The 12,128-nt window shown below is 42.0% G+C and overlaps 1 protein-coding gene across 1 annotated transcript; it reads right to left on the reverse strand.

The window, feature by feature from the left end:
* Window positions 1–1,509: 1,509 nt before the first annotated feature.
* On the reverse strand, window positions 1,510–9,145 carry LOC139477014 (uncharacterized). Its single transcript, XM_071259574.1, has 17 exons — window positions 9,036–9,145; window positions 8,322–8,644; window positions 7,503–7,657; window positions 7,013–7,265; window positions 6,732–6,837; window positions 6,061–6,157; window positions 5,566–5,661; window positions 5,207–5,257; window positions 4,794–4,878; window positions 4,606–4,665; window positions 4,290–4,466; window positions 3,975–4,113; window positions 3,722–3,830; window positions 3,465–3,537; window positions 2,779–2,925; window positions 2,413–2,552; window positions 1,510–1,956 (listed from the first exon to the last, which is right to left on the reverse strand). The coding sequence occupies exons 1-17, from the start codon at window positions 9,085–9,087 to the stop codon at window positions 1,725–1,727; spliced, it is 2,295 nt and encodes a 764-aa protein (XP_071115675.1). The 5' UTR covers window positions 9,088–9,145; the 3' UTR covers window positions 1,510–1,724.
* Between the last annotated feature and the right edge of the window lie 2,983 nt (window positions 9,146–12,128).

Raw genomic sequence — 12,128 nt, forward strand, 5'->3', positions numbered from 1 at the left:
CTCCCTGATAACTGCCATATATCCCACCTCATTCAGACGGTATGTATTAGTGTCGCCATGATCATCGACCGTGGGTATAGGTCAGGGGCAGCTATGCTAGTATTCAGTGGCAGTCAAGATAATGTAACAAGGTGCTGATGTCTGTCTCTTGAGGACGCCCACCATACACACACACACTCACACTCACATACATACATACATACATACATACATACATACATACACGTACACGCACAAACTCAAACACATACACTCACACACTCTCACACACTCACACACATAGATACATACATACATACACACACACATACACTCTCACACACACTCACACACATACATACATACATACATACATACATACATACATACATACATACATACACACATACACACACACACACATACATACACACATACACAAACACACATACATACACACACACACTCACTCACGCACATACATACACACACACATACGCACGCTCACAACACCCACACACATACATACACACTCACACACACTCACACACATATACACACTCACTCACAGACTCTCACAAACACATACACTCACACACTCTCACACACTCACACACATAGATACATACATACACACACACATACACTCTCACACACACTCACATACATACACACACACACACACACACACACACACACACACACACACACATACAGCCAAAGGCCAAAAGTTTTTCCGCACAATGGCTGCCGAATATATGATTTACAGCCGCTTCGCGTTTTCCGCGTACATTCCACCCCATGTGTCAAGACATACGATGCAATGGAAAACTACGAACAATATCCCAACAATGTTCTGGCCGGCACAAAGTCCAGACTTGAATATTATTGAAAACGTGTGGAGAAAATTAAAACTGTGTCTACAGAGGCGAGTGCACGAGATAAATAAAAGGGATGAACTTACTCGAGTTGTTCAGGACATCTGGTCCTCCTTGTCTTAAGTCTACATACGAGCACTATACATGTCTATTCCATTCAGAATACGTCAGGTTTACAGAGTAAATCGATGTATATCAAAGTTCTAATACAATCAGGTACGTACCTTTGTTTTAATAACCAAAAGTCTATACATGAACAAGTGAGGCGAGTTTTGCAAAACATCGCAGTCCGCCATCTTGCGGAAACACTTTTGGCCCGAGAGTGCACACACACACACACACACACACACACAAACACACAAACACACACACAAAAACAAAACACACACACACAAAAAAACACACAAAAACACACACACAAACACACAGACACACACACAAACACACAGACACACACACACACACTCACTCACTCACACTCACGCACACACACACACACTCACATTCACACACACACACACACTCACACACACACGCACACTCACACACGCATACACATAAACACACATACACATACACATAAACACACGCATACACAGAAAACGAGAAAGTGTGAAAGTCAATATGTTTATTCACTTGCATTTAAGGGTAAAGCACAATATAATTATATATTACATGTACAGATGTACAGGTGTATACAGTCATCTACACATACAAGTATTCCAGCTGTTGTCTTTGCACAGCAGTTTATAGGCCCCGTCTTGCTTACACCTCAATCACATATCAGAGAGATTGAATTTCGGCTTGGGCGCTATTCCAGGTATTGCAAAATTAGATTGTATCGGAATGAACGCTTCTCGTAGTTAATCATGCCCCAAGACATGCGCCTGCTGTGAAACTGAGGGTGGCTAGACCTCCTGCTCCGAGAGTACAGGTCACAGGTGAAGATTTACCATCCACGTTGAACCAGAAGGAGACTTTTTCCTTGGCAGCTCCAGTGAGGCTGATGGTGATGTCATCGGCAATGTTGATGCCAGTCACTCTCTGAGGTGACATTGGCACCCACTTGTCCAACTCACCCTGGATGAGAACTTGTTTGCTGCAGGAAAATATGTTCGAAAATCTTATGGAATATATTCAGTTATAGCTGTTTACATGTTCCAGGCGTCGTAGGCTTCGTTAGTTTCAGTCTTTAATACCTTCGTGTCACATTGATTTTCAATAGAAGATTAACTTTTGTGCATCAGGACATCCAACCTTATCAGGACATCAAGTTTATATGATTATCACTAGCATGATCAATGGTCAGCCCTTCAGATGATATAACATCGGAACAGGCTATTGTGAATTTGGTTCCGGCACAGCAGTTTGGTTCTTTATCACCTGGAATCTCTCATGTTATCATCAATGCACTTACTCTAATCACCACAAGTAAAACCTCGGCATGTTATCATGTTATAGCCTGAGACGCTGGTAATATTCCTTTAGTCACTACTGCTGTAGTTTCAGTATTGACATATATCTCTACATGACTGAAATGAAATAATACACATACCCATTAACGGTCAACACAGGCGATACATAGAAGAGACAGAAGTCAGTAATGGTACACCCACTCAATGACAAAGGCACTGAGTCAGTCAAGGGCTGGATCTTGTCGGGGTTATTGGCAGGGAAGACCATCGAGCTTGGAAACTGGAAATAGCACAGGAAACATTCGTTCCAGCTGTATTGCCGAAAGTATATGTACGACTTGTACGTGTACCTAAACCTGAATGTACAGATATCAATAGACATATATATATGACAGATATCAATTTTTAACCCCTGATTTTCTGCAGCGTACATCATCGGGTGTTCAGTACCAGATGGTACACAACCCCAAGCGAGACATGATAGGATCTAGATAGTAACATGTTACCCCTTGAAATCCAGCCATGCAAGGCGTCATGTTGAAGCTTGCCCGCAGATCAGCAGCCAGGACGATACCATACTTGTTCTTTCCGTCAAAATCTGAATACGTGGACCACACCTCCCCATCAGGACCTTCAAAATCTGACCAAGCCATCTTGAAAATAAACATGGGCAATGTTACATATACACTGCAGACTAGATTCCACAGTCGGGTGCAAATGTCCAGTCTAGTTCTTTATAAACAATCATGTTTGAAAGATAGACGTTTTGCATATGTAAGCATTGTATTCAAATTCTTAACTGTCAGACAGGTGAACATAGCAAAATTTGACCAGTTATCATTTAAGCGATACTTAATAATGTCATCCATATCTCCATTTAAGTGTCTGATTTGGTTCTCCGAACTGTGTGTTGCATGAGAAGGTAATTTGTAACGGGTGATTGTGTTATAATACCCAGATAAGGAACAGCAATTAAATGTCAATAACATTACTGTACGATTGTAATTTTGAGGATTGTTGTCAATCCAGCCCCTGCAGTATGGAAATAATAAGTATGCACTCATAACTATATTCATATCACCATGAACAGAGTACCTGATGACACCTTATGATACAAATCAAGTGTAAAATGTGCATGGAGTGCATTCACAGCCAAAGGTCAGTATTCGAGTAAAGCAAGGAACACAGGTACCCTCCGTAACATGTTGTCAATGGCAGCCGCTGGTCGCGATGGTTTCAAGATCAGACCGTCAACATTTACAGATCTATAGAAAAGATGTAGTGACAGTGAAGAAAGGTGTGATTATTAGGTTTCTATGACAACAGGAATAATGAAAAAGTACATTAAATAGTCATGTGGGATTTGAATAAACATGGAGGATAAGTTTGGAATAAATCAAAATTATATGTTCGTGAAATACGCATTTAATTTTGAAATAGCCGACCTACTTCATGATGAGTGTCCTGTTCATGCCCCCGACCATGTCACTAATTCCTACTGGGCCTGTACTTAAGGTTGCAACCACGGCGTTCAGGGACGTGTGCGGTTCCGTAGCATCTGAAATATATTCGTCAATGACCATAAATGGTATCCCTTTCTGAATATAGTCACGATATGATAAAATATTTTGACATTTTCAAAACATGAAATGACATTGTTAAGATTAAATTTCACAAATAGTAATGTTCATTTTCTACACACTGTATGCATTTCCGGGTTGAACGCTGGTTGTCCAAAAGTTGTCCTTGAAAGGTGCGATGCCTATTGCCCAGGCCAACAGTGACGTCACGCCTATCCTCCAGTTGGTCGAGCCTGGATGGTAATCAAAGCTTGCACGCGCCTGAAACAAAAGTTTCACAACAATGTACAACTTGCACAATGAACAAGCCTATTTAAGGTGTGTTTCACGGGTCATTGCGATACAGTCTCATGGTTATAGTGTTCGTTCGTGTTCGAGTCCCGCAACTTGTATCCCTGAACTTTACTAGAATCGGCGTCAACCATAATCTCTCTCACCTGTGTGACGACAGGTATTTCCAGGGACTGCAGCATATGTCGCGGGTAGGACATGCAGTACTGGATGGTCAATCCGTTCTTGGCAGCTCCGTTCCCCATCTCAATCAGCCATTGGCTGCCTAGGTCAATGTCAGTCAGGAATTTGTTTATTTGTGTAAATTCATCATCGAGGAAATCCTACAGAAATGAAAGAAACAAAGAAACCTGAACTTTACCGTCATCCCGAGGTTTGAGATTTTATTTATGTTAGAAAGAATATGTTCATTTAGCAGTTGAATATGTTTATTTCCAAGATATAAAGGCCTCTAGCTGTTACCTGTTCGTAGACAAACAGACCCCATTTCCTTGCATCAGAGAGCAAATCTGTCCAGAATCTCTGAAAAGGAATGAGATACATGGCTCGAAGAGTAATAATAACGGTGACATAATTTCAGATAATTCCCCATAGAAAATAGTTGAGTTTAGCGAAATACCGTTCTCCAACTAAAATGTACACATATGTACCTCTTCCAGCGGCACTGCCTTGTGTCCATCCATCAGGAATTCATATTTCCCCCCATTAGCAGTTGCATACGTAGTATTGCTTGACCTAGATGTGCAGAAACCAGGAATCGCTTCATAATCGCACATTGACACAAATAAAATCACTTTATTAATGTCATGTGAACATGTCAAAACAAAATTAAATGTTATTTAATGTTAGTATATAGGATTATGCTGCACACCATCTTCAGATGTGTTGATTGATTGACTTACATATTACCTAGAAGCAAGTATCAAACGTATCTTGGATTAGTGCTGACATTAACGTCGTAGCATTGTCAAATGTGAGAAATGTTAATAATTTTCGTAAGCGTTCTAAAATGGCAAAATAATTCGATATTTCGGAATTCAAAGAAATAATTGATCTGGCTTACCAAAACATGCTGTGGGCCACGACGGGAAATTCCGTCTTGTTGTAAAGCCACCTTGATGACAGGATGAAGTAGAGTGGAGCATTATTAGTTTCACCCACCAAACTCGAAATATCATTCGGGAAAATGTAACTCGATGGTCTGAGATAATACATGTCTTCACTGCAGCTTATATATGCACTTCACTTAACAAATAGCATCTATATACCTGTACATATTTTCGACAACCATCAAGGTTTCATTTCAAGTATATGAGGGGTAGAAAATTGATTGATAGCGATATCTAATATTTATTACAAAAATTGGAACTAAATAGATTGAGACATTATTCACGCCGACCTATAAAAGTAAAAACATCTCACTGCATTCCATTGGGGAAGACGCTTGGTTGAGCTGACCACGTCACAACGCCATGGTCGTTGTCCCAGTAGTACCACCACGCGTCGTACTGAATATACCTGGCGAGTAAACAACGAGGTCACTGTCCTAGTAATACTACCACGCGTCGTACTGAATATACCTGGCGAGTAAACAACGAGGTCACTGTCCTAGTAATACCACCACTCGTCGTACTAGATATACCTGGCGAGTAAACAACGAGGTCACTCTCCTAGTAATACCACCACGCGTCGTACTGAATATACCTGGCGAGTAAACAACGAGGTCACTGTCCTAGTAATACCACCACGCGTCGTACTGAATGTAACTGGCGAGTACACGAGATCACTGTCCTAGTAATACCACTCTCGTCGTACTGAATGTACCTGGCGAGTAAACAAGAAGCCCATTTTCGCAGTAGAACCACTCTCGTCGTACTGAATGTACTGGAGTATTTATGGTTTAACATAAGTATTTACCTGACGGGTACCCCCAGCTGTCCGATGTAGCTCTTGATGTCAAGCACCGTATCCTGGTAGTTCTTTCCCTTCTCCTTCACATTGTAGTAATACGCCCCTGAACAAATAAAACCGCGTATATTTCCAAAGACATTCAGACTGTAGAATGCTAACGATGTCACGTTCTAATGTCAGGACCAAAGGTTTTGTATTCTCATTACCTTATCTTCCATCTGGATCCTGTTCGCTGCTAGGTGGACTCAAACAATATCGAACAAAGCTACTTGCCTTTTGAAACACTACATACATCGTACATGTGTTTCAGTGTTGCGCAGGTTTACAACTCTAGAAACTCTCAGGAATGCTGCTTACATGCACCGGTACAACTATGTGAATAACGTACACATGGATGTAAACTCAGGGTCCGTGTATCAGACCTAAATCAACTCAAGAGTTATTGTGAGTGGCAGCATTGTGCTTGCGATCTTTTAAACCACCGGTTGGCGCAATAATTATGATGCTGGTGGTAGGAAACACATCAGCATGGATACGGTAGTGCCAGAAGAAGGATCATGATAGATTTTCGGGTTCTGGGAACTAAGGAACCAAACTCTGCACGGCCGGCAACAGAGAGCCATGGTTATCATTGAAGACAGAAAGTCAAAGATAAGCCTCTTTCAAAATATTCTCACCATTGTCCGTCCAGTATCCTAAGTAGTTGATCGTAAAGTCGGACTTGACAAACTGGTCTGTTCGCCCATGCCATTTTTGCAAAATGTGACCCCAGCTCACGAAAGCCTGCAAAACATATTCGCAATTAATTCTTATGATACAAAATATTTAAAGAAAACAAAAGAAAATCAACATTTGCTTAAAATAATGAATGTTAATATATTGCTTGAAGCCTGCAAAACAGGCAATAGATATTGATGGCACTAAATGCTGTTTTTTAAGGTTAAGGACGAATATGCACCTTGTTAATGCCTTGGTTACCACAGAACAAAATAAAACTGGTTTCTACACCAAGTGGGATGTCTTCCACAGCGCCCATCGTGCCCCAATAGACATTGTCCCCACCGGTGCTGGCATTCTGACGCCATTGTGATGAGGACATGAACCGGCTTGCAGGGGAGATAATCAACGTATTTGCAGTCTTCTCTCGGTCAAATATGGCCAAAGGCCCGCTTTCGATCCCGTCATCTATTTTGAATGATGATGGCCCCCATCTGTAGATAGATAGATAGATAGATAGATGATACGACGATGCCATGGATCAACAGCGAACTTGACCACCCGATCCCGTTAGTCGCCTCTTACAAAAAGCATGGTCGTTTCTGGCGACAAGTGTGGGTTGCTGAAGACCAATTTTGACCCGGATGTTAGGGGTGAAATAAATTTGCAATTTGGTCCGTTCGACACGCAAAAAAACCTACAAAAAATAGATATGTTTTACATATGCTTACTGTCCAGCCTTTAGACCCTCACTACCAAACATTAGCCCAGCGTAACCAAGGTAGCCCAAAGGAAAGGCCGTCTCTTGAATTTGAAATCCTGGAAAGCCAGAAATGGTGTAGTCGCTGCTGTTGGAGGCGGTGTTGTTTGCTCCATTGATGTAGCGCTGTTGACGTCATTGATGAAAGGAAACATGAAGATCGTGTATACTGACAACGCGCCGTGAAGTACTCACACCTCGGAACAAGTGTTGTAAGGAAGTACCATAACAATATTAAACTAATTGAAAGAAGAGTTTCAGTCCATAACTGTATAACTATATTCAGCTTTAACTACCCTTACCTTGGCCAAGGGGCGGTGAGGTAGCCTAGTGGTTAAAGCATTCACTCGTCACGCCAGGGACCCTTGATCGATTCCCACATGGGAACAATGTGTGAAGCCAATTTCTGATGTCCCGCCCTGATATTGCTGGCATATTGCTTAAAGTAGCGTCAAACCATACTCACTTACCCACACACTTACCTTGGCCAAAGTGAAACGTGAGTCAAGGAACAATAATGCATTGAAATAAAAAAAACATGTTATTCTCAGCTTGTGATGGAAAATATCAAGTTAGGAACTTGAAATGACTTTAAGCCTGTCTGGCCGGGTGGGTTTGTTTTCATAGAAAAATATTAATATTCACAGAAGCAAATAATGTATATAAATATGAAAGTCAGGAACAATGCTGTATGTTTCTCGACGGAATTGAAAAAGGTACACCAGCGTTACATCCGTTTCCGTGTGCAATTTAGGAAGTAATGTTTTACTCCTAAGCTGTGTGTAATAACCTGTTTGAACAGCATGAACGGTAAGGCTGGATCGTTGTAGGTGAATATGCTTGGATCTGGCGTGTACTGTACAAAGCTGGCCTCGATCTGACTGGACCCTGCCTGGTACAGGAAGCTGTTGGCCTCCCACTGCCCTACGACGTCCACACCACTGGATTGAGTGTTCTTGACCAGCTTCAGAGATCCATCGGCAGAGGAGAACACTTGGCCATCAGCTCTGAAGAAGGTGGGAGCGCTCTTCAGCCACACATCTCCCTGGACAACAACGTTGTATGTGCCGTCACCGTTGACGTTCACAACAAAGTCCTGCTTTTCCTCGGAGACTGCTCAAACGTATTCATTATTAAAACAACAGTTTCCTCATTAATAAGTAATATGTAAGTAAATATATACAGCAGCATCTTATTCACTAAAAGAACTGTTGGCTTGTCAGTAAAAAATGCATAGATTATATTAAACTCACAGAATATGTAACTAAAAACAAAGAATTATTTTTGGAAATTTAACACATTGCTCATTTATATATAATATCGACTGATAAAAATAATATATTATTGAGAAACATACATGTATATTTCTTTAAATGATGTCTGAGTGGAATGAAATCTTTCTGGCGTGTATATTAATCCACTAACAAGGCGTGATCTACTGTTTTCAAAGTAAATTAACCCTTTCGCTGTTGCCGTCCATTGTTTATGTAGAATGCATACTTACTGACACAGAGCGACAGAGACAGAAATAGGTAGATACAGGCTCTGGGGCACATCTTCAAACGATGTCGACTCGCAATCCTATGATACGACTTACGCACATCTTGATGGGATGCATACAATGTTATTCACTATCTGAGATGATAACAAGTTGGTCAAGGCTGGGTTCATGGTGTAGGTACGTATAACCTTTGTATTACTGATGCGTATAAAACTCCTGTAAGTCAATTAATCTTCCAGGTTAACATACACTCTCTCCAAAAAGAAACGCAACCCCTATATTTTCAAGATGTTTATGTCAATATTCAAGTTATTATAACACATTTATTATTGAAGACAACAATATGAAATTTGGCATGGTGGCAGTACAGTTATGCAAGTTTAAGTCCAGACTTCGACAGTTCTCTCACTTAGATTGACTTGACGCAAGGGGGCGTCTTTCGCAGTACCTCGTATGAGCGCCACGAGCTGCGATCACAGCATTACATCTCCTAGGAACAGAACGGATTAGACGCCGGATTCTTTCCTGAGGGATTGCTCTCCACTCCTCCTGCAGTGCAACGGCTAGTGCATCCAACGTCTGCGGCGGCGATGTACGTGCACGTACTCGTCGGTCCAGATAATCTCAAAGATGTTCGATTGGGTTGATGTCTGGTGATCGGGAGGGCCATGGTAACACGTTGACGTTAGAATTCTGGAGAAAATTCACTGTTGCATGAGCAGTGTGCGGCCGGGCGTTGTCGTGTTGATAGAGCTCCCTCTGTTGGTCGATAATCGGCAGAAGATGAGGCTGTAAAACGTCATTGATATAGCGCTGGGCTGTCAAATTGCCACGAATGATCACCAAGTCTGATCTTTGGTTGTAAGACATGGCTCCCCACACCATGACGCTCCCTCCTCCAAATCTGTCGACCTGCCGAACACAGTTCGGGGCAAAACGTTAGTTTCCTCTTCTATAGACACGCTGTCTTCCGTCACGGCGTTGTAAGCGAAAACGTGATTCGTCACTAAACCATATGCGCCTCCAGTTTCTGAGGGTCCATATCCGAACGTTGGTGCACCACCTGAGTCGTTGGCGTCGATGTTCGTGGCGTAAAACACGTCCAATAAGTGGTCTTCTTGAACGTAGACCGGCCTCTCGTAGACGGTTCCTTATTGTTTGTGCTGACACTCTTCTCAAACCTGGCACCTGTGTTGCAGTGACGGTAGGTGTGGCTAGCCGATTACGTAGGTGGGTGACCCGGATGAATCGATCCTGAGGTGGTGTGGTAACCCTTGGCCTACCACTTCTGGGGCGATCTTCAGTTGCATGAAACTGGGTGTATCGGCTCCAAAGTCGGGAAATCGTTGTTTTATGAACGTTGAGGTGCCGGGCAACGTTTCCAAAGCTTTGTCCGGCCTCAATACGACCAATGGCGATATTTCGATCTGCAGCACTCAACCGTGGCATGTTCGACCTTGTCTCTCGGTGAAAATGATAGAGTGAATCGCTAATCAACAAGTGCTTTTATAAACCTATACTTCTACTGCTCTTTCCATGAATTGCACGTGCATGAGGCTTTTGGCATGGGCCACGTGAAAATTTTGCTCGCTATGATAAAAGTAACAATAAAATGCCCTTGTGCACGAAAATTGGTGTGTTTGGGCGCTTACGTTAATAAACAGTGTACATGGTATAAGTGCATATCAGAAAAATTATATTTACAATCAATATTTTTCTTCCTGGGGTTTTCTCATATTTTCAGACTGGGGTTGCGTTTCTTTTTTGAGAGAGTGTATATCAATACGAATGAACAAGAATAAACCACATGTCAATGTATTCATAAGTTGCAATTGATAAGGATGTTATATGGTAAAGAGAGGTTCCAAGTAACCCTGCTTGTAGTAAGAAGATAATAGATCGAGTCACCAGGCTCGATGAATTAGAAGATTTCGTGTCATTGCTTTGTTTGGGCAGGCCTCCACAAAATACAGGCCCCCATCATGTTGCTTGGCTATGGTCCACTGATATGTTAATAAACAAAACAAAACCCAACAATATTATTTCTTATAGGGGACGTTTGTAACAAAGTGGGAGGAGAGTCTAAGGTGAAAGAGGAATAAACGCTGCTCTCCGGGCGGACGCTCTACCACTGGACCACGGAGGCGGCCCTCTCCGGGCAGAAGCTCTATCCACTGGACCAGGGGCCGATGCCCAGATCTTAGTTGTTGACCAATATGGTTAAACCCAAGAGCATATGCATGGCTGTGAGTGAGTGAGTGACTATGGTTTGACGCTTCTTTTTGCAATAGTCCAGCAATATCACGGAGGGGAAAGCAGAAATTGGCTTCTTACATTGCATGGTTGTGAGTGAGTGAGTGAGTGAGTATGGTTTGACGCTGCTTTCTGCAATATTCCAGCAATATCACGGAGGGGAAAGCAGAAATAGGCTTCTTACATTGCATGGTTATGAGTGAGTGAGTGAGCCAGAAACCTATGATTGTGGGTTCGAATCCCGGTTCGCCCCGATTATGTTTCTAGGTTTGTCAGCACCATACCCGTGCTCGTGGGTTTCACCCAAGTGGTAAACGTCTGAGACCTGCTTCACTTCGGGCTTTCCTCCCACATTAAGCTGACACGCCGTGATATAACTGGAATACTGTTAAAAGCGGCGTTAAACCCAACTCACTCACTCACTCAATCAAGATGTTTTTTGCATGACTTGCTTCAACAGTACGTTGACCAGTTCGACACGACTGAACGAGTGATGACGAAGCGTACAAACACAGGCTGGTCAACCAGTGTGTCAGTTTGCAGTGGAAACGCTATACGAGTTGATAAGGAGTACATGATCCTTTTCTTGAAACAAACGAGGGAATTAAATCATATTTATACAATTCATTTCATTTTGACGAAGAATTCAAATTCGACAAATGAGTTTACAGATCCCCTGCATACACAAATAACATCCGGTATCTTTGGATAACTCTTGTACAGTTTCAAAGACTATACGAATTATCATAAATTTCTTGCAATCAATTGCTGAAATATATCTGCTTGTATCCAAATAGAAAGGAATTGAAAATTTATAATGAAAATATGTTTGTCAATAAAGTA

Source organism: Haliotis cracherodii, unplaced genomic scaffold (assembly GCF_022045235.1).
Source record: "Haliotis cracherodii isolate W230 unplaced genomic scaffold, xgHalCrac1.p SCAF_30, whole genome shotgun sequence".
Lineage (NCBI taxonomy): Eukaryota > Metazoa > Mollusca > Gastropoda > Lepetellida > Haliotidae > Haliotis > Haliotis cracherodii.